This window comes from Euphorbia lathyris, chromosome 3, assembly GCF_963576675.1.
Source record: "Euphorbia lathyris chromosome 3, ddEupLath1.1, whole genome shotgun sequence".
Classification (NCBI taxonomy): Eukaryota; Viridiplantae; Streptophyta; class Magnoliopsida; order Malpighiales; family Euphorbiaceae; genus Euphorbia; species Euphorbia lathyris.
This window is the reverse complement of record NC_088912.1, coordinates 8,518,117-8,543,533: the sequence shown is the minus strand read 5'-3', so window position 1 is coordinate 8,543,533 and position 25,417 is coordinate 8,518,117. Positions and strand designations below refer to the sequence as shown.

The following is a 25,417-nucleotide window of genomic DNA, read 5'->3' as shown; positions in this document are numbered from 1 at the left end:
TACTGAAAACGAGAAAAATAATTTAAGAAAAGAGTTAGTGTAACCCCCTCACTTGGATCACATGATATCTCACACAATATCAGTTATAGACATGCTTTCAATTCTCAATCATATAAACTTCAATCTCATATAAACTTTACATATTATACATAAGAGAAAGCATTTACAATACACGTTTAAGTCATTATCCTACATAGAGGATTTACAAAACAAAAGTACATCACAAGACTCCAAAATGCCTAGATGAGAATGGACTGACACTGCTGGTGCGACCTTAAGCAAGAAGAACTCCACCTAACCTGTAAAATCTGTTGGCAAGGGGTGAGCTTCCTACTCAATAAACATATTACGCATATATGTATATACAAAAGTAATGTAAAGAGCACAAATCAAAATATATCATCAATACCAAGTTAGAATTTATTCACCTGTTTCACTTATTATAGTAATACTTATTTTAGAAAGGCATTGCTGTACTTAGACAATATATATAAAATGGTCCTTGGGCCCAATCTGTATTCCGGCTCACTAAATTCGGAATACAATCATCTGTGCTACGGAGGAGTTACACTCAACTCACGTACTCATATATCTCAACACATGTGCTTCCGGCTCACAATATCCGGATAGCACTCTCAACTTGGACCATTTCACATATACATCTAAGCAAGCTCATATTCATTTATAATCCAACCATTATTCAGTTCCAGTATGTGCACAAGGCTCAACATGCCGTATTTACTCATAACACTGCAACATACTCAATCATACCACTTTCATATCTATCATGACATATCACAAACACTCAAACATTATCCACATCATTCACATCAGATTCAACCACATCTCACACTCAACAAGTCACAAGGCACAATACATTCATACACATATATAAGCAATATGCTTACCGTCGCACTTCGTTCGATCTATTCAACACGATCGGGTGCGTTCAATTGCACCTTGCCCTCCTAATGTCACATAACATTTATAAAATTAGCCTTAACATAAAATTCATGAAAATATAAACTAATGAATGCTATATGATTTACAAGACACAAACTCCACAAAGTTCATGCAATCTAATCCTTTTGTCTTAGATCATCACATGACCTACTTGCACACATTCTACCATAACTCTCTCTATATAAATCCAAATGCCCTGTTTCTTGAATCTACTGAAACTAGACATATATGGGTATAACATATCCAAAATTCATATTAAGATCACTTCTACACAATCTATGGCATGACAAATTATTCTGTCCTGTTTCCAGCCAAGAAACAGACTATCCAGATTTGCATCTACCATAATTCACTCAACCTAGCTCATACTAAACACAATGGATTGCCAAATCCTTTTACAGACATATACTTCAAGTAGTTAGGAACACTTTTGTATGAAGAAACGTTCTCAAATTCGGACTCTAAGGTCCTCAAAATGCTACATCAACATGGCTGCCTCACATGACATTCAATTTTGAGGCAGTCATGTTCCATCTAAGTTTTATTCCTCTATATATGGAATTAAAATCCCATATTTTACAGAGGGTTTCATAACACATATAGGAACATAGTTTATTATTTATGTATCTTCAAATTCGTAAAATATCAATATGAAAAATATGATCCAAAATGACTGAAAGCAGTACCCTAGATTTCTGTTTAGGGCACTTGATCCATATCTTTCATTTGGACAGCCTAAAACCAATTCAAACAACACCAAAACTCAACAAACTCAATTAAAACTCATCCACAACAAATCCTATGATCATACCTAGGTATTTCAGAATCTAAAACTCATAGAAAACAAGCGAGAACAACATACTAACCTTCAAGTTGTGTCTATCACCTAGTATGCTTCCTAACTTAACTTGTTTGGTGTGAAAATCGAAGAAAATGGAAGATTTTTCTTTGGAGAGGTTTAGGGTATGAACAAGGAAGGTGTGCTGAAGCTTTGGTCGAAATTATGGCTGAATATCACAAGGATTGAGTTGTGCACATCCTTTGTAAAATGAAGAGGTGTATTTTGTCTTAATATTAGGGTGACACCTCGTGCTTGCTCACAAATCTCAAATTCAGCCCTCCTAAAGTGTAAGTTAATCAATTTAGGACATATGAATTTATTCATTCATTCATTTAAGTCCTAACTCAATTAACCAATCGTTACATCTTAACGATACACTAATCGTCTACTAATCGCCTACTAATCGCATTATGCATATGAAACTTATACTGACAATGAGATGAATCTAAAATGTATGTATTCAATTATGAAAACATATATGAATGTGAGAAGACTCATATATTAGGGTTTTAGGGATGTTACAGTTAGCCTAAGTGGGTTCGTTTTATCATCTATTGCCCTTTTTACTAAAAATAAGTGTACTTAACCCGGTATTAGATGCAAATTCTATGAGTCGAGTGAAGTCAAAGCCCTCGAAAAGTTGTGAAAGAAATAGAGTTCTCGTACGAACTCTTTTAGGCTCAAAATTACCTCACAAAAACTCGGGTTTAAAATGTGTACTTTCAAGTTCTCGTCAAATTTTCAACTATCCCGTTTTTATTGCCTTTTTGAATTTTATTATAGAGATAACATGTGGGTTAGGACTCAATGCTTTTGTTTAGTACGAACCTAGGCTTTGCATAAATTCTATAGCTTCAAAACCAAGACTAAAATTCCCTAATTAAACCGATCCTTTGTTTTAACGTCTTTACATTTAAGAACGAATAACGGAACTTTTAATTAAAGTCCGAGGGAGGTAGTGTGTCGGAAAAATTTTAAGAATCAATAAATTAGTTTAATTATTGTGTTGGTTATTCGATTTTTATTTTTGTTTTTGTTAGTGCAAAACAAACTGAAGGTGCGGGGTTGCACGTCCCTCCGCGTTATTAAAATGGCGTCTATTCCAAGGACGTCGCAAAAGAAAAGAAAACAAAAACAAAAAGAAAGATAGAATTTAAATTGAAAGATAGAGGGTTATCTACCCTATCCCCCCTCACACTTAAAAACGCAATAAGTTCCAACATTGCGAAATAAATTTGAAGCACAAGGTGTAAAGAAAAAGAGTAAGGTAGAGAAGACTCCCTCAAACATCTTCCGATGGTGGTGGATATGATATTTTCCGCTCCCGATAGTAATGACTTGTGAAGTATTCGAGGTATCAACTCTCAAACTCGGTTGGCATTTATTTAAAATATAAAATTTAAAATTTAAATTGGATTGAAAGGTTATTAATGTAAATATATATATATATATTTTGTTAAAAAAAATTATAGAAGAAAAATAAATAAAATAAAATAAAATTTCAACCCATTGCGGCCGGCGGGCGTCGCTCCGCGGTGGTGCCCAGCACTGCCTGCCAGCGTTGGGCAGCGCTGCACGCGGAGCGTGCTGCCGCGCGCCCCGCGTGCCGCAGCCCCTGGGGCTTTGGCAGCGCTTGCGCGCGGAGCGTGCTGCCGCGCGCCCCGCATGCCGCAGCGGCCAGCAGCACCCTTTTTTTTATATTTTATTTTAAATCAACATATGTATATTATATATATTCCAAAAATAAAAATAAAATAGAATAAAAATAAAATAAAATAAATTTTTTCATTTTTTCATTTTTGTTTTATTTTTGCCAACGTCAATACTTACAATTCTCTTCCAAATCGTCCCACCGAAACGACACAAAATTACACGAACACCTAATAAAATGTAAGAAAAAATAATTAATCACACAATAATAACTTAAATGCAAAAACTTAAAAGGTAAATTAAAGACATAAAATTAAACTTTATTCGAGCTTAGGTTGCCTCCCAAGAAGCGCTACTTTATAGTCGGTGAGCTCGACTTAGAATTTCCTCTTAGGTGTATGCTTCCATTCGCGTTAGAAATGCAAATTCTTGAATAAACAATCCGTACCTACAAAACGGGTTGTTAATTTCGAAGAAATTTAGTGAAAACCAAAAGCTATATTTAAAGAAATTATTGAAGAGTTTAGTTTGCTCCCTTTTTTGACTCTTTTGGTAGTTCAAAAAGAGTGAAATATTCCGAGTTAGAATAAACCTCAAACTCTTCTAGTTTTGGATTCTTTTCCATGGGTTCACACGCAACCGGCGCATCGATTAGGATTTCCGTTTCCCCGCAGCTGAGAAAGCCTTCGGTATTTGGAGAGTCCTCTTGAGAAGGCTCAATTAACTCTAGCTTTACATTTTGACCAACCAGATTGGCATCTCTAATTGATTCGTCCGCGGTTGAATCGATAGGAGACTTCAATCTAGCGATTTGATTTCCCAAATCCCTACAAAATGCCTCAGTGTTAGATAATCTCACATGAATATCTTTAAGCATAGAGATTACCACATCGAGTTGCGAGGTTGATTGTTGGTGCGAACATCCGTCATCCTTGTGGTCGTCCCACAAATGACGACTATAAGGCATCATACCATGAAAAAGATCATTACTAACTACAAAATAAATTATTCACAAAGAGAGAATAATATTTACGAATGCTTAATAGAAGTCGATATAAACAGTTTATACAAAAAGAATGCTTAAACTAATAATAAAACGTTTTTGTCTAATATTGCAAGATATTATAAATCCCCGGTGCGGTAGAGCTCTTTTAACGACGATGATGAAATGTGTATTATGATAAGTGCGTTATGACTATGGATGTGATCTTTCTAAATGCTCTATCTCTACTAGACGCCACTACTTAGGGGCAAGTGTACCCCGTCGTATCAAGCAATAATCCGGTTAAGACCGGGTATCGAATCCACAGGATTTATAACTACAAGTATTAAACGACTCGGTTTTATATGTTATCTAGGCGGTGAATACTTTGAGTTGATTCGGGGAACAACTACAAACTACTCCTAAATACGGTTGAGACAGATTTATATAACAAAAAATCTACGAAATGATGCGGATGGCGATAAGTTATAAATATGACAAACAATGACTCCCAATTTATATATACGGTTACCGGTTTACTCATGCAATGACGACTACGTGTAGTGTGACCGACCCGTGAAGTACTTAGACTACGTGGTTCCTAGTCAAGGCGTGTCTAATGCTCGGGATCAGAAATTAGGGCCCGTAAGTTCCGTGGCTTGTCAATTCCTACGGTTTCTGGAGCGTCACTTCCGGTAAGGCAACACCTATATGAATCCCTAAAGGTAGCCCGAATGGCGTCGGAAATCGTGTTCTCCTACACAATAATCAATTACAAGTATCAAAACAAGCAATAAACATCAACACGTATATGAAAACAGAAATTGCAAATCATATATTATAAATATGGAAACCGTAAATACGGAATACAACCAAGCCTAGTAGATAGGAAGAGTGCACGCTAGGTGGCAAGTAAAAAGGGAAGAATTCACCCTCGGAACTAGCTAGTCGGACTCAAGGCCGTCTCTTAGGACTTGGAGGTGGAGCTTTCGAGCTTGGTGAGCGGAGATGGAGTGGAACTTTGATGGAACGCCGGAATCAACGAACAAGCTCTCAAGGTGGAAGAGTTTTGCTCTATAAATATAATCTCAAACCAAAAGAACTTAAACTATAGTAACAATTGTATACAAAAGGTGTAAGGTGTGTCAAAGTAAGGTTTTAGCCCCTATTTATACACATCAAGCTAGGGTAGATTTGTAATTTCACAAAATACAAGTATGGAGGAATATGATTTTCTGCAGATTTCCCATGATACGCCTCGCGTATGGTGGAGTACGCCCCGCGTATTTGCCCATTCCGTCAGAAATCTTCTGCATGTGGACCAAATCCAGATCTTGTTGTCTCAACCACGCCCCGCGTAGACTGGGATGTGTTGAAACACCTTTCCACATAATTTTGATTTGACAAAATTATTTAAGTGTAATTAAAAAATATTCTAAACACACTAAGTTTAAATGCTTTGATTTATTCTACTAATGTGTTTGTTCAATGTTGAGTTAAATTGTTTATAAGACACAAAGATTAAAAGACCCAAAGCCCAATACGGAAGTCAAAGCCCAAGTCAAACAGTTTAAGGCAACTCGGCCCGCGTATGTCAAAACGCTGTCATTATGTACAAAACGCAGCTCAGGGGAAGAAGGATCTAGAAGACCTTCGTGGAACAACTTCGGGACGAAGCTGCTGAGTTGATTCGACAAAGAGTACAAGACAGCAGCTGAGCAAGAACAACTTCCAGACAAAGTGTTTCCACTTTGGGTAAACTTCAGAAGACACAGAATGCTGTCTAGTTGACCTTACCATAAATGGAGAGACATTTTGTCGAGCTGACCAAAAGCTGACCGAGGACAGAAGATACTCAAATCTGATTGGCCGAGAGCTCTGAGCAAGACTGGGTGAGAACGACAGGAAGCCGTTTCCCTCCAACGGTTATTTCAAAATTCGAAATGACCGATGCCTCAGACGTCTCTATAAATAGAGCCCTTCAGTTGCTTCATTCCACACAGAACTTGATCAAGCCATTACGCTGACCAAAATTCTACTCAAAGTTCTGTAAGAAAAAGCAAAGCAATCTTACACCAAATTTCATATCTTTTGTGTAAAAGTCTAGAGTGATTATTCAATCATCCAAGGTGTCTTAGCAATCGTTGTTTAGGACAAACACTTATCATTTCTAAAGATTAGAAAGGAGAGGCTGAGTACTCGGTTATAGTACTCAGCGAGAGATTAGGATTGAGTAGAGGTATAGAGGAAGGTACTCTTGTTATACTCAGTTTCTAAGATTGTAAAAGGTTTGATGCTCTACCGTTAAAGAGCTCAGTAGAGAATTCGAAATCTCGGAACGTGTTCTGGGGACAGGACGTAGGCTTGGAGGCCGAACCTGGATAAATCTGCTGAGTAATATCTTTCTAACCTTAAACTCCTTTATTTATATATTGCTTGCTTAAACAAAAACTGACCAAGTAAAGAGGTCAAGCTGAGTTGTGCGCATTGAATATCTGAGCTCAGGAATAGACTCTAAGTGCTATCTCCTGACTCAAGTAAAGAAACTGACCTAGTCACTAGTTGACTAAGCCAGTATCTTGCTATTCACTCAGCGCCGCTGTTAAAACCTTTTTCTCACAAAAAAGAAGTCTGCCCTAACTAAAATTTTTAAATAGTTCCTAACCCCCCCCTTGGAACTATACTTGTAACATTATAAGGGACCTACAAATGGTATCAGAGCTTAAAAGCTCACTGTAAAAGGTTTAACCACCTTGAGCTGATCCCCACTATGGGCGAAAACAGCACCCGGTTTCTCCCAGGAAACCAAACAACTCAGATCTTACCTGAGGGGATGTCCATTACTCGGCCTCCCCTATTCTTCGGGTCTAACTATACCTTTTGGAAGAATAGGATGAAAAATTTCATTCAGGCTACAAATATGAGTGCCTGGCTATCCATAGTCCAAGGTCCATTTGTACCTGTCGAAGTTGTGGCTGGCCAAACAGTTGTTAAAGCTGAGGCCAAATGGACAGAGGATGATCTCAAGAAGCTACAAAATCATGCTTCGGCTATAAACATGCTTCACTGTGCGCTCGATACTGCAGAATATAATAAAATTTCAGGTTGTGAGTCGGCGCAAGAGATCTGGAAGAAGCTGGAGGTCACCTACGAAGGAACCAATAAAGTAAAGGAGTCCAAGGTGAACCAGCAAATGAGACTGTACGAGCTGTTCGAAATGAACAATGATGATGGAATATCTGATATGAATGCAAGGTTTACAAACATCATCAATGAGCTCAAGAGACTTGGGAAGATCTTCACTGAGGAAGAACAAGTCAAGAAGATACTCAGGAGCCTTCCCAAAGACTGGCAAGCAAAGAAGACCGCTGTTGAGGAAGCTCAGGACTTAACCACCTACAAATATGATGAGCTCATCGGCTCGCTGCTGACCCATGAGATATCAATGAAAAACTTCGAGGTGAAGGAAAAGTCTGAAGACAAGAAGCAAAAATCTCTTGTCATGAAAGTTGACTCCACTGATTGGAGCTCAACAGATGATGAAGAGATGGCTATGTTCACAAGGAAAATGAAAAGGCTGTTCAAAAAGAAGGACAAATATTCTAAGAAGCCTTACAGAAAGTTTGATAAGTATAAATCTGAGTCCAGCGACAGCAAATACAAGAAGGACAACTCAAAGCCCATTACATGCTTTGAATGTCATCAAACTGGCCATATTAAGTCAAGCTGCCCCACGCTGAGGAAAGAAAAGAAGAACGGAAAAAAGGCAATGGTGGCAACATGGAGCGACAGTGATGAGTCTTCATCATCAGAAGCTGATGCCACTGAGTCAGCAAAGATCTGTTTTATGGCTGACGAACTTGCTGAGCCGTGCATTTCTGAGCATGCTGACCCCTCCATTGCATCTGACGATGAGGAGCAATCAAATGAGGTAATATCACTTCCCCAGCTTAGGAATGAAATGGGTAATGCCCTGAGTGACCTCTATACACTTGTCAAAAAGTGTAATAAGAAAATTAGAGCACTCAGCAGGCGCTGTGATGAGGTTGAAGAGGTCAAGCTAAGTGACCTCAGATTCCTTCTTCAGGACAACTCAACTTTGCATGATAACATGGAGATCATACATAAGTCTGTCTCTGAAGTCCAATCAGATTCAAAGAAACTGAGAAAGGACGTCACAAATATCCAGAACCAACTAAAGGTTCAAAACAAAAGAAATATTCCTCTGAATGCTCAGTACCGAAGTACTGGTCAGCAGAGATGGAATCCCCAGCGGAATGTCCAGTGTGACTTCTGTAGGAAGAAAGGACACACCACAAAGGTGTGCTGGCACGCTCAGCACTGGGGTGCTGACCAGTTAGTGAGAAATCCTAAACGGAAAGTCAGCTGTGACTTCTATGGAAAGAATGGCCATAATGTCCAAGTATGTCGCCATAAAATAAAATATGATGCTTTACCTGTTGAACCTAACAAGCAAGGACCCAAAAAGAATTGGGTACCTAAAAGTAACTAGTTACAATGCAGGTAAGCCTGAGGTGTGCTGAGAAGTCAAAGATGTGGTATATTGACAGCGCATGCTCGAGGCATATGACTGGTGATGAAACTCAGTTCATCACGTTTGAGTGTAAACAAGGAGGAAGCGTAAGTTTTGGAGACAACAAAAAGGGTAAGATAGTAGGGTCAGGAACCATCGGAGGTAATCCTACTATTGAGTCAGTCTCCCTAGTCAGCGGACTCAAATATAACTTACTCAGCGTAGCTCAGCTATGTGACAATGGGAGAAAAGTTATATTTGATGCTACTGGATGTAAAATATACGAGGGAAAAATAAATGAGTTAATTTTAACTGCCCCTCGGATTGATAATGTCTTTATGCTAGACTTAGAGAAAAAGTTTTCAAAAACTGTCTGCTTAGTTTCAAAGGAAGAAAATTCCTGGCTATGGCACAGGAGACTTGGTCATGTAAGCATGGACCTCCTGGCCAAATTAGCAAGAAAGCAATTGGTTGAGGGACTGCCTGAACTTAGATTTGAAAAAGATCAACTATGCCACGCTTGCCAAGCTGGAAAACAAACCAAACAATCTTTTCATAGCAAAAACATTGTCTCAACTAAGCGTCCGTTAGAATTACTACACTTGGATCTCTTCGGTCCAGTCCAGCCACTGAGTCTGGGTGGAAGAAGATTTTCCTTGGTCATTGTAGATGACTTCTCTCGGTACACTTGGGTCATCTTGCTGAGTAGCAAGGATGAGACCTTTGAGACATTTTCAAATTTGGTTAGAAAACTTGAAAATGATAAAGACCTAAAACTGGCTCACATCCGAAGTGATAATGGTGGAGAATTCAAAAACCAACAGTTTGTTGAATTCTGTGAAGCCAACGGCATTGACCATAACTTTTCTGCTCCTAGAACGCCTCAACAAAATGGGGTTGTTGAAAGGAAAAACAGAACACTGGTTGAAATAGCCAGGACAATGCTGAGTGAGCATAGGCTTCCAAAGTACTTTTGGGGAGAAGCTGTTAACACAACGTGCTATATTCTTAATAGGGCTCTTGTTAGACCTATACTAAAGAAAACCCCCTACGAGCTTTGGAAAGAACGAAAGCCCAACATTGGATACTTTCGTGCCTTTGGCTGTAAATGTTTTATTTTAAACACCAAAGATAGCCTAGCTAAATTTGACTCAAAAGCTGATGAAGCTATCTTTTTAGGCTACTCAACAAATAGCAAAGCATACAGAGTTTTCAATAAACGAACTCAAGTTTTAGAAGAGTCAGTACATGTTGAGTTCGACGAAACTAACCATGCAAGAAGATATCTGCCGCTGACCGAGGATGATCCACACTCAACACCCGCTGATCAAGATACAGCCGCTGAGTCATTCCCTCAAGGGCTGACCAAAGGTAAAAGTGAACCAAACATTGTTTTCACTGACCAGTCTACACCTGCAGAGATTGTTGAAACACAGACAGCACAAGACATCAATCTACCCAAGGAGATAAGGATTCCAAGAGGGCACTCAGAGAGTGCAATCTTTGATGCCGCTGAGAATACCCTGATGACAAGAAACCAACTCAGGAGGTACCTCAGCAATGTAGCCTTTGTCTCAGTTCAGGAACCTAAGAACTTCGCTGACGCTGAGGAAGATGAATTCTGGATGAGCGCAATGTAAGAGGAACTTGACCAATTCAGAAGAAACGATGTATGGGAGCTAGTGCCACATCCAAGGAGTCAGAAGACCATTGGAACAAGATGGGTCTTCCGCAACAAGCTGGATGAGCAAGGAAATGTAGTCAGGAACAAAGCAAGGCTTGTAGCTCAGGGCTACAGTCAGCAAGAAGGTATTGACTACGGTGAGACCTTTGCCCCAGTGGCAAGGCTAGAGGCTATTAGGATTTTATGCGCTTATGCAAGCTATATGAACTTTAAACTGTTTCAAATGGATGTTAAGAGTGCATTCCTTAATGGAGTTATAAACGAGGAAGTTTATGTTAATCAACCTCCAGGGTTTGAGGATCCTAAATTCCCAAACCACGTTTATAAACTCAAAAAGGCTCTGTACGGCTTCAAGTAAGCACCACGTGCTTGGTATGAGAGGCTGACCAATTTCCTGCTGACTAGAAACTATGTCAGGGGCAAAGCTGATACAACCTTATTCATTAAGAGAAAGGGTAAAGATACCCTGCTGGCTCAAATATATGTTGATGATATTATTTTCGGTGCTACTAATGAGTCAATGTGCAAGGAATTTAGCAAGCAAATGCAGACTGAGTTTGAAATGTCGATGATGGGAGAACTCAACTTCTTCCTTGGACTTCAAATCAAACAAGGGAAAAATGGCATCTTCATCAGTCAAGCTAAATATGCCAAGGAGATATTGAAGAAATATGATCTTGAAAATTGCAAGCCAATATCCACTCCTATGGGCACTGACACTGTCCTCTGCGCTGACGAGAATGGTAAGTCGGTAGACAGCAAATTGTATCGAGGTATGATAGGCTCTCTACTTTACTTAACAGCAAGTAGACCGGAAATTCAGTTCTCAGTATGCTACTGTGCTAGATATCAATCTAACCCTAAGGAATCTCATTACATAGCTGTAAAAAGAATCCTTAGATATTTGCAAAGCTCAGTGAACGCAGGTTTATGGTATCCCAACACTTATGGCTTTACACTCGTTGGATACACTGACGCTGACTATGGTCGAGACAAGCTAGAACGAAAAAGCACCTCTAGAGGATGTCATTTCTTAGGAAACTGTCTTGTATCCTGGTTCAGCAAGAAGCAGGCATCAGTAGCCTTGTCTACCACTGAAGCTGAGTACATTGCTGCTGGTCACTGTGTTGCTCAAGTCCTATGGATTAAGCAACAGCTTGAAGACTATGGTGTTCAAACAAAGACAATTGAGGTCAAATGCGACAACAAAAGTGCAATTGATCTATCAAAGAACCCAATTCAACACAGCAGAATGAAGCATGTCAGCATAAGACATCACTTCATTAGAGACCATGTACTCAAGGGTGAGATAAAGCTAACCTACGTCCCAACGGATGAGCAGCTTGCTGATATCTTCACAAAGCCACTGGCTCGTGAACAGTTCAGCATACTGAGAGAAGCCATTGGTATGTTTAATCCTCTTCAGTAAATTCCTGTTCTAAATGTAAATTTATGCTGAGTGAATTACTACGCTGAATGATTTATGCAAATGCATGCTGAGTGATTGTTATGCTGAGTACTTAACGCAAAATATATATCAATACTGAGTAAATGTGCACACCGAGTAGTAATCTCAAACTGAGAAATCATCCTTTTATATACTACTGACCACTCAGAATATAAAACGCTTAGTATTCTAAACGCTGAGTGTTAGATCCGTTGCATTAAATGCAAAAGCACGCGAATAGCCACCTAGGATGACGTATGCGCCGAATGTGTCATAAAAGCCAGGATCTTTGTCGGTTGACAATCTCAAGGCAAAACTGACACATGGATTCGATAAGATCCACTCTTCACCGCTATAAATAATGGGTAAATCCCTATTTTTTATTTTCTTTACACTTACCGAATTCTCTGGCAAAGCACTCTCTCTCTAAAAACTCTCAAAGCATCCCAATCTTTTTCTGAAACTATGACTAAAGTTTCCGTTAACATCTTCGGTGCCGGTTACCCCAAGACCAGTTCCGATGAACCTTCCAAGCAAGCTACTTCGCCTGAAACTACAAAGGTCACTACGCCGAGCAAAGGCAAAGCTGGCCAAGCCACCTCATCTAAGGGAAAGCCGACCAAGGTCAGAACCTACACCAAAGTTTTCGCAGACGTAAGAGAATGGAAGATAGACTTCTCTAGATGGGTCTCAGAAGCCTTCGTAAAAACTGAGCAACCCTTCTGCGAATGGATATCGAAGAATGGCTGGACTGAGCTGTTCTCCATTAGAGATCACACCTACCCTGACCTAGTAAGGGAGTTCTACCACAACCTCCGAGTTGCCAATGATAACCAGGACTATCTGGTAACTGTGGTAAAGGAAAAGACCATTTTTATAAACCCTACCTATCTTGCTAACTTGCTGAAGTTAAAGAATGAGGGAACAAAACTGAGGAGATCTGGGGATCACGAAGGAACTGGGTACAATACCACCTTCTGCAAGCCCGCTGGCCACTCTGGAGAAATCTCCAGCACCTCAATGTGTCAGCACCAAAAGATGGCCTACTATCTGCTGACCTACTTCATTTATCCCAAGATCAACTGCACCACCTCAGCAACGAATTTTGAGCAATGCTTCATATGGCATATGCTGACATACAAGCTGATCAATATGCCAGTATTCTTGATTGCTGGTTTTTTAAGGAGCACTGGAACTCTCAGGCTGGGTTCGCTCATCACCAGAATCCTCTTAGATCATCAAATTGATCTATCTGAGGAAACTAAGGCTAGAGGATCTGAGATAACCGCTGCTTCGCTGAGGGCTTTAAAGTACAATCAACCAATTAAGAAAGGGAAAGTTACTGATGAGGCTGATGAGGAGACAATTGTCCCACAGAAGGGCAAAAGGACAAAGGCTCCAGCTGCCCGAAAGAGAAAAGCTGTTGGGACTCCTTCAAAGAAAGCTGAGCCTCAGGCCAAAAAGCCTAAGTCAGCTGCTGAAAAAGGTCAGGAGAGACCTAAGTCAGCTGAGAAGAGAAGCAGGCAAGATGAGCCTGAAATAGAGGAAAGAACAGATGCTGATGAGCAACCTCAAAAGAAACAGAAGTCTTCTATGCTGACCCCTATTGATGCTATCCCTACTGACATCGTTGTCCCTGGTGATTCTCATTACACACAGTGTCAAGGAACTGAAGCTGAACATCAAGAAGATGATGTGCAACTGGATGATCAGTTCATTGCACAAGTTGAGGAAGAGTTAGATGGCAATGATGAAGAAGATGATGAACAAGGAGAAGAACATAGTGATGATACTGACTCCGATGAGACAGCTAGTGAGGTTGAAGCTGAGCCAACCAATACTGAGTTGGCTGCTGGAGAAGAACAAGAAGTTGTCCAGCTTACTGCTGATCATGAAGAAACTTCTCCCTCTCACTCAGGAGAGTCTATCCAAGCTGACACTCCTCCTCGCAGAAAAAGACTAGTTAAGGCAAGTCAGAAGTCTGTCATTGACCTTCCTGTTCAAAAACCAACTGTCCCTGACTTTGTTATCCAGAAGCCAACCAAGGATCCTTCTACACTCAAGCTGAAATTTTTCAGAAAACAACCATCTTCTACTCCATCGGCTTCTCTTGAAAAGCAAGCCTCTGTTTCTTCACCAAAGGAACACGCCGACTTGAATGCTTCCGCTAACTCTACAAGCCAAATGGAGCAAATTCCCGTCAATGCTGTTACTACAAGCATTGTGTTGACCCAGAACATTCCTGCTCCAGTCAGCATAGACAGCATTCGAATTACTTCTTCTCCAATCAACACTTCTGCTGATCAATCAGCTCTACCCGAGACTCAAGTGCAGATTGAAAACACACTTCCAGTCACTGACCATGTTATTCCTCTGACTCCTCTTCCAACCGGTCATACTGAGGAAACTAGGCAAGTTAATGAAGGCTCTCTCAGCTACTTGCATGCCACCGAGTCTGGTAAAAGAATCATCGACTTGGTGCAAACATTAATTAAAGACCTTCATCAAACCACTCCACCTGCTGCTGGGTCTTCTACTGTTGAGACAACTCAGCTCTCCCACGTAACTCAGCTTCTCAATGAAGTTAAGGGATTCAAGGATTTGCTGAGTGTCATAGTCTCCATTCAAGCACAGCAACCTAAGAAGGATTCCATCACAAAGCTGGCTGAGCTCCAGCTGATAATAGTTCAACACCTCAACACTCTTCAAGGTCAATTTCAGACCTTGTCAGCTGCGAACACGCGATATGCAACTTCTGATGAAGTCAAAATGCTCTTTGCTCAGCTTCACATAGAGCAAATCAAGACCAACGAGCAAATGGTCTCCTATTCTCAATGCTCAGTGGAGCAAATTGGAGAGGCTGTTCGATTGTTGAACTTGAATAAACAAGAGATGGACACTGACGCCATGAAGCAAAATGAGATATTGTCTGTCACCAAACAAACCTTCAACCATGTACGTCACAACAACATTCAGTGTCAATACTACGACTCAGCCTTGCTGAAGACATTTCATCAAGTCGTTGCTGGTCTATCCGATGCACTTACCTGGATAGGTAAAACTCAAGCTTTCATAGTAAGCATGATCAGCGCTGCTGAACTCAATATACCCACATAGGTCTCAGATGATGGAGTTGCTATCTTTGACGGTGTCAATGAAAGCGCCGATAGACTTAAGGGGCTGTCCACAGAACTGACCAAAGCCGTCTTAACCGATGCCTTTAGGATTCCTCCTCCTGATGCTGACAAAACGGGGGAGAAAGAACAAGCTAGAACACATCATGAGCCTAAGAAAAAGAAATAGAAATTAGGCTAGCTCAGTTATGCTAAGTTTGTAGTCGCTATGTTTTTTACTTATCTTTTGTTGTATACGCTGACTACTTCTATTAATATCAATACTTGCATCTTCTTATCCAAAACCTGAGTTATTTTATACGATGCTGAGTATTAAGTTATTATGTATCTTCAATTACATCAACTATGTTTAATGCTTATAAAACTTATTGATCGTACCCAATGCTGATAACATGTTTGACATTGACTTGTATGTTTATAAAACATTGTCTTATAAGACTCATTGAACAACAAATTACTCAGCGCCCTCTGAATGTTAAAACTTCCGCTTAAACACTGAGTAAAATAGAATATGTTTCATGAGCTGACCTATATCTGAAAACTGACCTTAGACTTACTCGACTAAACCTTTAAATGTTTAGAGTAAAACTAAGTCAGTAGCTCAACCCTGACGGGGGAGTTTGCTAAGTTATATTAGGTCAACTATCATGGGGGAGCTCAATACTGAGTTCTTCGCTGAATAGTTTTGCCAACATCAAAATGGGGGAGTTTGTTGAAACACCTTTCCACATAATTTTGATTTGACAAAATTGTTTAAATGTAATTAAAAAATATTCTAAACACACTAAGTTTAAATGCTTTGATTTATTCTACTAATGTGTTTGTTCAATGTTGAGTTAAATTGTTTATAAGATACAAAGATTAAAAGGCCAATGCCCAATACGTAAGTCAAAGCCCAAGTCAAACAGTTTAAGGCAACTCGGCCCGCGTATGTCAAAACGCTGTCGTTATGTACAAAACGCAGCTCAGCGGAAGAAGGATCTAGAAGACCTTCGTGGAACAACTTCGGGACGAAGCTGCTGAGTTGATTCGATAAAGAGTACAAGACAGCAGCTGAGCAAGAACAACTTCCAGACAAAGTGTTTCCACTTTGGGTAAAGTTCAGAAGACACAGAATGCTGTCTAGTTGACCTTACCATAAATGGAGAGACATTCTGCCGAGCTGACCAAAAGCTGACCGAGGACAGAAGATACTCAAATCTGATTGGCCGAGAGCTCTGAGCAAGACTGGGTGACAACGACAGGAAGCCGTTTCCCTCCAATGGTTATTTCGAAATTCGAAATGACCGATGCCTCAGACGTCTCTATAAATAGAGCCCTTCAGTTGCTTCATTCCACACAGAACTTGATCAAGCCATTACGCTGACCAAAATTCTACTCAAAGTTCTGCAAGAAAAAGCAAAGAAATCTTACACCAAATTTCATATCTTTTGTGTAAAAGTCTAGAGTGATTATTCAATCATCTAAGGTGTCTTAGCAATCGTTGTTTAGGACAAAAACTTATCATTTCTAGAGATTAGAAAGGAGAGGCTGAGTACTCGGTTATAGTACTCAGCGAGAGATTATGATTGAGTAGAGGTATAGAGGAAGGTACTCTTGTTATACTCAGTTTCTAAGACTGTAAAAGGTTTGATGCTCTACCGTTAAAGAGCTCAGTAGAGAATTCGAAATCTCGGAACGTGTTCCGGGGACAGGACGTAGGCTTGGAGGCCGAACCTGGATAAATCTCCTGAGTAATATCTTTCTAACCTTAAACTCCTTTATTTATATATTGCTTGCTTAAACAAAAACTGACCAAGTAAAGAGGTCAAGCTGAGTTGTGCGCATTGAATATCTGAGCTCAGGAATAGACTCTAAGTGCTATCTCCTGACTCAAGTAAAGAAACTGACCTAGTCACCAGTTGACTAAGCCAGTATCTTGCTATTCACTCAGTGCTGCTATTAAAACCTTTTTCTCACGAAAAAGAAGTCTGCCCTAAATAAAAATTTTAAATAGTTCATAATCCCCCCTTGGAACTATACTTGTAACGTTATAAGGGACTTACAGGATGCGCCTCACGTGTTTGAGTTTCTGAGATTTTATTGCTTGAATTGGGTTATTTACGCCTCGCGTAGCTGAAGCACGCCCCGCGTAAATGAGTCTCTGAGCTTTTTGGATTTAAGAACTTCCTTACACGCCCCGCGTGTAAGGTGGTACGTCCCGCGTAGGGTAGTTGACTCAGGGAGACCATGCAGTCTGACTTTCAGGATTAGGCTTATCATTTCTGACACATGTTCCACGCCTCGCGTGGTTGTTGGTACGCCCCGCGTATTGGTGACTAGATTCCACGTGGTGTTCTGTGGATTGAGCAATTATTTCTGACCAAGTGTTCCACGTCCCGCGTGAAAGGAGATACGCCCCGCGTATATTGGTGGAATTTCACTCCTTGCTCGTACCTGAAATACAATTCTCGAGAGCCGAGTTAGCTTAACGTTTTTATTTCTAATTAAATCAAAAATAGGAAAAATTAACCGAAAGTACGAAATTTATTTTTATTTTGTTATTTTTATTAAAACACTCTATTTTTACAATTAAACTTATTTATTTCTCTTAAAATTAATCCGTAAATCACGCTAAAAGATAGGGACGAAACGCCCCTATCAGATAAGAGCAGTTTAAAAGTAGCATGATGACATGAAAGTTCGACCCTTGAGTGTTCAAGGGTCAAAAGGATTTTAACCACTTCTAGCATTCTAGGATTTGTGAACAATTTGGTTGGTTTTTGTAATATTTTTCTCGGATACTTTATGTACCGGGTTGACCTTTTCTTTTTCCCTTAAATAGACGTAGTGGGGAAAGGAAAAGGAGATCTGTTTTTGTGAACTAAAATTACAGACGTTTTTGGGGAGAGAAGAGCTCTCAAGAAAGATAGAAATTCCATTGATGGAGTTCTATAGCTATGAATTAGCAGACTGTTCACTCGGTAGCATGAGTGAGTAGTCATTTTGAATAGGTTCGGCCAGTTAGGGCCGGTTATGTAAGTTCTCTAATTTCTATTTATGAATGAATGTTGTTAATTTATGAAGTGTTTGATGAAGCTTTTTAGTCCATTGCTTATGCACGTATGCTAGTGCTAGATGAATGATAGGGAACTGCTTTCATCTTCACCGAACTTTTTTTATCAAACATCCAACCCCGAAACAGGGATGTTAGGAGGTTGTATCAAGGGTTTTCTTTATTGAAATGATGTTTCGATCGTAATGCAAGAAAAAACCAACCTTAGGGACGCTTATGGTTGTAGTAAGTCTTAGAATCTTAAGAACACACGAGAGTTGACTTAAGTGTGTATTAAAGCAGAGACCTTGACTTCACTTTGCGTCATTCATGAATAAATATGGTGTTTAGGGACTTAAGGTAACCTGTTCTGCTGTGCCTAGCATGTTCTACCTTTTTATCATTATCAAGTAATTGTTTTTATAAGTTAAATCTTTGAATTTGTTACTTATTCACAATATCTCTCAATATAAAGAATTCACATACCACGAACACCTTGTTCTGCAACGTTCTTCTGGTAAAATTTGGTCATCAATCCCTGTGGAGACGATACTCGACTTATTACTTTATTACTTGTATCTAGTGCACTTGCTAGAGTCTGTTCGGAGGACAACAATAAGCCCTAATCACACTCTCTCCCCCTTTCCGATATGAGATTTAGTTCATTCCTGCCCCATCGTCATCCCTTAGGGTCGTTCCTTGCTCAGACCTTCTACTCCGACGCCACCCACTCCGGACCGGATCGTTACACGGTTATTATGAATCATCCTGATTCAAAAGGATGACATTGATCCACGTGTAAAGGATGTTCTCTAGAAATATTCCTACAATAACATAAAACATAAAAGAGTAATTAATTTATTAGTCCCTATATTTTGACAAAACATACTGTTTAGTCCCTGTATTTTCAAAAACACACGGTAAGGTCCCTAACATTTTTCTCGATGAACTGTTTAGTCTCTGCCATTAGACTCTTATGAAGATTCCGTTAGTCAATTTAGATTAGCAGAAACATCTTTCGTCATCATTGAAGCAGTTGGCAGTAAACATGAGTTGAGAATATGGAGGAAATTAAATTCACCATTGAGAGTAAGAGGATTTCCACCTTCAATTCTAACATAAAGAGTAAGCGAGAGAGATTTGAGTCGATTTCTAGTTTCAATTCAAACAGGAAGAGTGAGCATGCGTGATTCGATTATGGATTCAATCCTTTCTCCATTTTTTTTGTGAGTGCGAGTTGTGAGAGAAAGACATAGATATGTGAATTGCTTTTGACTGATAAATAGTAAAACGTAATTTAGTCATTTCTGAATTAATAAACGGTAAAAAATCTAATAAACAGACGGAAGGACTAAAACCGAATATGATATTAATCCACGTGGTCGGATGGATATTCCTTACTTCGAATAAGACGGTTACTGCAAATCATCATGATTCAAAGGATGACGTTGATCCACGTGTAAAGAACGTTCTCTAGAAATATTCCTACAATAACATAAAATATAAAAATAACATTTAGAAAACCGAATTGTGAACCCTACTTCCAACTGTAGTAATGAACCCAAGTATAGATGACTAGTGAGAGAGGTTCACATGAAAACATTAAATGCAGTTTCTGGTTCAACATCAACTACTGCCATTAATACACTGATAAATGGGAGCCATTAAATAAATATGTTGTCTGCTATTTTTTCTGCTTATTTATAACCTGCGACTTCTTCATTCTTTCTTATCTCTATTTTCTCCAATGGCTGCTTTTCTTAATCTTCTTCTTCTCTTTGCTTTAGCAATTTCATTTTCTGGGTTTCAACTCTCAACATCCCAACAACTTCTCAAAGCCAAGGTTTCATGCCTTGATTGCACTCCCAACTATGACTTTTCAGGTAACCTTTTTTCATCATTTGGCTAAGTTTAAGGTTATATATATATATATATATATATATATATATATATATATATATATATATATATATATATATATTAGTGTGTTTTGTGATGGGTTAATTGCACCAAAAGGTAGCTGAAGTGAAGTTAGTTTAAAAAAGACGAGTGAGTGCCCGTTTGGTTTACTTGTTGTTTACTGTTAGTGTTGGAAAAACTGTTTTTCAAGAGATTCCTCGAAACAAAACTCACATTTTTAATATGAAAAACCAAACAAGAGAAAAAAAAAATAAATAAATATCTTATAAACTTCGTTTTGTTTCAATAAAATCATTCCGGACATTTTAGATAAAAAATGATATTAATAGTGATATGACAACCACACTAACTTTTTACTTACGACAAAATAGTCAGATGACAGTAAAAGTAAATAAATATATTATAATTATTATTTATTTAATTCAATTGATTGAAACCGTGTAAGCAATAAAAAAATGTTTTTTTTGTATTTTTTTAGCTGTGACATGATATACACGTGGTTGGCACGTGGCTATCATATTATATATATATATCAGAGTTTTTCTCTGTGTGGTTATTATATCACTATTTCATTGAGTTTTTTTAATTTGAATTTCTTAGAATACTTTTATTGAAATAAAAAGAAAAAATGATTTTATTGCAAATAAAATGAAGTTCAATGATATTTTTGAAATTAACTCCAAACTTCAGTGATCATTAGTGCAATTTGTGATATATCATATTTATTGTTCAACTCACATTAGCTAAAATGATATATATCAATATTATGATTCAATGATGGGTTGTTTGACAGGTGTGCTTATACCTTCATCAATAGTATACCGAACTTATCAATTTAAAGGGTAAATTACACCCATGGTCATTAAACTTTACCTATTTTTTTTAAAAAAAAACTTTATCCATTTTAATATTATAGTCACTGAACATCAATTCTTAATGTTATGGTCACTAAACTTTACACTTATAACCAGTGGCCACTCAACTTTCACTAACTCCTCAAAATGACCGTTAATGATCTCAAACTGAAAGTATTAAAAAATTAAAGTTGTTCAGAACGATATTTACCATGAAACCACATTTTTTATTTTCCAAAATCACATTTTTGGAGTTTTCTCTCTCTAATTTTTTTATCTCTCCTAAACAAACAACACCTAAATGACCGTGAAATGAAAATTTTCAAGAATTAAAGTTCCTTAAAGTTCCTTAGAATATCATTAACTCTTCGAATTTTTTTTATTTTGAATCCGTCAACGATCGTTTTAAGACATTGAGTGACCATTGATATTAAAAAAAAAGAAAAGTTTAATGGTCATACCGTTAAGAATTGAAGTTCATTGGCCATAATATTAAAATTGATAAAATTCAATGGCCATGGATGTAATTTACCTTCAATTTAAACCTATTTTACATCTGAATTATTGATTTGGATACCTAACACTCTTATTTGTTAATTTGATACATTTTATATTAAAAAATATGTTACTTTAGATTTAAAGTTTGCCAAATAAGCAAATAACAGTGTTGAAGTCTAAAATTGACAAATTCAGATATATAATAAATCTAAATTTAGAAGTTCATATGTATGAGAATAGAATAGTTAGAATTTTAAGTGTATGATTATGTAGTAATTACAAAATACCTTTAAATGTGGAATTACATCACATACATAAGAATAATATGATTCACCAATTTGCAAATTTAGGATATTTAATAAAATTTCTCGGTAATTTTGTAGATCATATAAATAGATCCAACTTTCTTTATCCATGTCTAATTCTTTTTGTTCCTCCAGACAAACACACCCTAACATATAAATTTCCCGTCCGGTCCGTGTCTAATAAGTCGGACTTAGATAAAAAAAAATGACTCTAGACTTAGGTTTGGTAAAGCCCGCTTATATGAAGTGTGGGTTTCGGTTTTATAGAAATAACACTGGATTGGTTCAATGCGACTTAGCCTATTAATATTAATTAGAGAAAAATAAAAATAAATTTTGTGGTTTGGTCAATTTAAAAAGACAGTTCCATGGTTTAAAAGTTTGCAAGTAATGACTTTGTATTTTGTGAAATTTACAGTTTAAAAATTTGTGAGCCAATTTTTCTACAAAAACAAAAAAAATTTGTAATTTAGTTAATTTGTAAAAATCAGGCCTTGTATTTTAGGTAATTTGTAAAGTCATTTTTTTAATTGTTTCAAATGGCTTCGTTTTGGGGTCAATAGTCACAACAACAAATTTTGACAAAATAAGTGAGTTTGTAAATTGCACAAAATACAAAACTCATGTTTGCAAACTTTAAACCATGAGAATTGCCTTTACAAATTAAACAAACCACAAGATTTATTTTAAATTACCACAAGAGTTATTTAACTGTCACATCGGACCTTTCAAATACCAATTATGTCAAAGATATTTAATGTGTTATTAACACAATTACAAAAAACTTGTTAAAATGTTAACAACCAAGTCTGCTACATATAAGTAATCCTATCCATGGGTCAGACTGTTGGGCATAACTGGTTTTTATGTAAAAATGCTCATCCCAAGTCCAGCACAATCCGCTATTAATTTAGGCGTCCAGCCCGCTATTAATTTAGGCAGACTCGGACTTAAAAAAATAATCTCAAACCCAACCCATATAAGGCAATCTTAAAAAAAATATACTTCATTTTTAATTATAAATATATAAATTACTAATTATATACTAATAAGGCGGACTTTAGTGGGTCGGGACCTAAAATAAATTTTCATTATCAAAACCCGATCCAAGGGACACGGGTCTGGACGGTCGGGAGAGTATCCGAGCTGACAAGTCTAAATATAATGTCCGTTTGTTTTCATTATTTGGAACTGCTTTTTGCCTTTTAATACTAAACAGAAGATCGAAAGTGTTTGGTAAAATTCCGAAACAATTGTTTTTTGCAGAAAAAAACAACTAATATGTTAGAACAAACAGCAAACAGGAACATCTGGAACAAACGGACCCATAATTTACAAAAATTTTTTTTATCAAATTGTCTAAAATGTTTACTGTGTTGCAAATAACCAACAAAAAATTTACGAAACTACTTCAGTTTATCGACAAACTTGTTTAGAAGTTCCGACGTGACAGTTAGATAACAATGAAAGCAGTCTTTTCAATTTTTTTGCAACGTAAGGTTGAAATTGATCTTGCTTAGAAACATTAGAGTTAAATATACACCATTTTATACGTTAGAACTATACATGCACTTCTTAAAAAAACGTTCGGGTCAAATTTGATCTCGACCCGATCCTAAGATATAATAAACATATATTAACTATGAGTTGTTGAAATTGATACAGGAACCATAGTATCAGTGAAGTGTGAAAATGTGAAAAAACTGGCAACAACAACAACAAAGAGTGAAGGATCTTTTGAAGTTGATCTTCCAACAACTTCAACATCAACATCAACTCCATTAAATTGCTTAGCTAAGCTTATGGGTGGTACAACCCAAATCTATGCAACAAACAAAAACATGGTTTCAAAGATAGTGAAAAAAGATGACTCATCATACACTATCTCTACTCCTCTTGCATTTTCCACCTCATCAAAAACCCTAAATGGGATTAATGAATCTAAGACTATTGATCTTCCTCTTCCTAAAGAGTGGGGTTTGGCTCCTTCTAGTTACTATATTCCTTTCTTCCCTATCATTGGTATTCCATGACTGTGTACATTTAGTTTTTATAATATGGTTTATATTTATATATATGTGTATGTGAGTAATCTCAAAGAAGTTTAATATATATGTTATGTAGTTCTTGTATTTGGGATTTGGGTGTATTAGGATTTCAATGTTGTTAATTAAGTGAATAATGTAACAAAAGGTTGAAGCTTTGTAGTATTTTGAGAATCAATTATGTATAATTAATTAGTTATGTAATTTATATACACTTTTGTTATGTTTTTAAAGGGTAAATTACACCCATGGCCACCGAACTTTATATATCCATTTAACGTTGTGGCCACTGAAATTCAATTCTTAACAGTATGACCACTGAACTTTATACTTTTTAACACCGGTGGCCACTCAAAGCCTCAAAACGTCCGCTGACAATCTGAAAATAAAAAAATCGAAGAGTTAATGATATTCTAAGGAATTTTAATTCTTGAAAATTTTCGTTTTCAGGTCATTTAGGTGTTGTTTGGTTAGGATAGAGAGAGAGAACTTTTAGAGAGAGAAAGCTCTAAAAAATGTGATCTTGGAAAATAAAAAATGTGGTTTCATGGTAAATGTCGTTCTGAACAATTTTAATTCTTTAATATTTTTATTTTGAGATCGTTAACGGTCATTTTGAGGACTTGGTTAAAGTTGAGTGGTTACTGGTGTTAAAAAGTGTAAAGTTTAATGGTCATACCGTTAAGAATTGAAATTCAGTGGTCACAATGTTAAAATGGGTAAAGTTTAGTAGCCATGAGTGTAATTTACCCTGTTTTTAAATATCACAAATTATTGTTTATATATATATGATCGTGAACAACCCATTAATTACTCCATCCATTCCTTTATATTGACCATTCTAGCAATTTAGTTTTTTCCCTAAATATAAGTCATTCTAGAATTCCAAAAACTTTTAGTTTAGTTTTTTGGTCCAAATATTAAATTTTTTATATTGGTACATATGTTTTTTAATATTTCAATTCTTATTCCCCAATAGTGACATGAAAGATAATTTATTTTAGTTAACCAATATATTTCTTAATTTATATGAAATACCCTAAAATGACTTATATAAGGGAATGGAGCGAGTAATGTTTATTATTTGAAATTCGTTTAACACATAACTATGTGGTTTGAAACCTACAAAACTAAAATTTCACACAAAACTACGTAGTTTTATATTCACTTTTATAGAAATACTATTATTAAAAATAATAATCGAGCTATATTCACTTTTGACAAAGTACCATTACTTGGTGTGTTTTCACCAATATGAGATGCTTAATGTCTAGTTTGATTATATAGCAATGTTGTAAAGAATGCTATCGCTAATCAATATGAGATGCTTAATGTCTAGTTTGATTATATAGCAATGTTGTAAAGAATGCTAGACTCTAGTCCAGCGGACATAGCCTTTGGACATTAATCAAGAAATAAATTGATAACATCCGGATATTATTTACGGGACTAAAAGGGAAATTGATCAAACGACCGCATATCACGATGATCGGGAAAGCTATGGCGTATCAAGATGGCGGATCACA

General features: G+C 37.3%; 1 protein-coding gene across 1 annotated transcript; it reads left to right on the top strand.

Annotated features, from left to right (window-relative positions):
* The first annotated feature begins 19,993 nt into the window (after positions 1-19,993).
* Positions 19,994-24,114, top strand: LOC136221855 (uncharacterized). The gene is made up of 2 exons (XM_066009309.1): positions 19,994-20,152; positions 23,512-24,114. Exons 1-2 carry the CDS (start codon positions 20,017-20,019, stop codon positions 23,877-23,879), a joined length of 504 nt encoding a protein of 167 aa, XP_065865381.1. The 5' UTR covers positions 19,994-20,016; the 3' UTR covers positions 23,880-24,114.
* Positions 24,115-25,417: the final 1,303 nt, after the last annotated feature.

What these genes read in the sequence shown, in the direction of transcription:
- LOC136221855 (XM_066009309.1), top strand. Translation starts at nt 20,017, where the DNA reads ATGGCTGCTTTTCTTAATCTTCTTCTTCTCTTTGCTTTAGCAATTTCA. An exon ending in TCCCAACTATGACTTTTCAG is followed by an intron (nt 20,153 to 23,511) that starts GTAACCTTTTTT and finishes AAATTGATACAG; the next exon opens with GAACCATAGTATCAGTGAAG.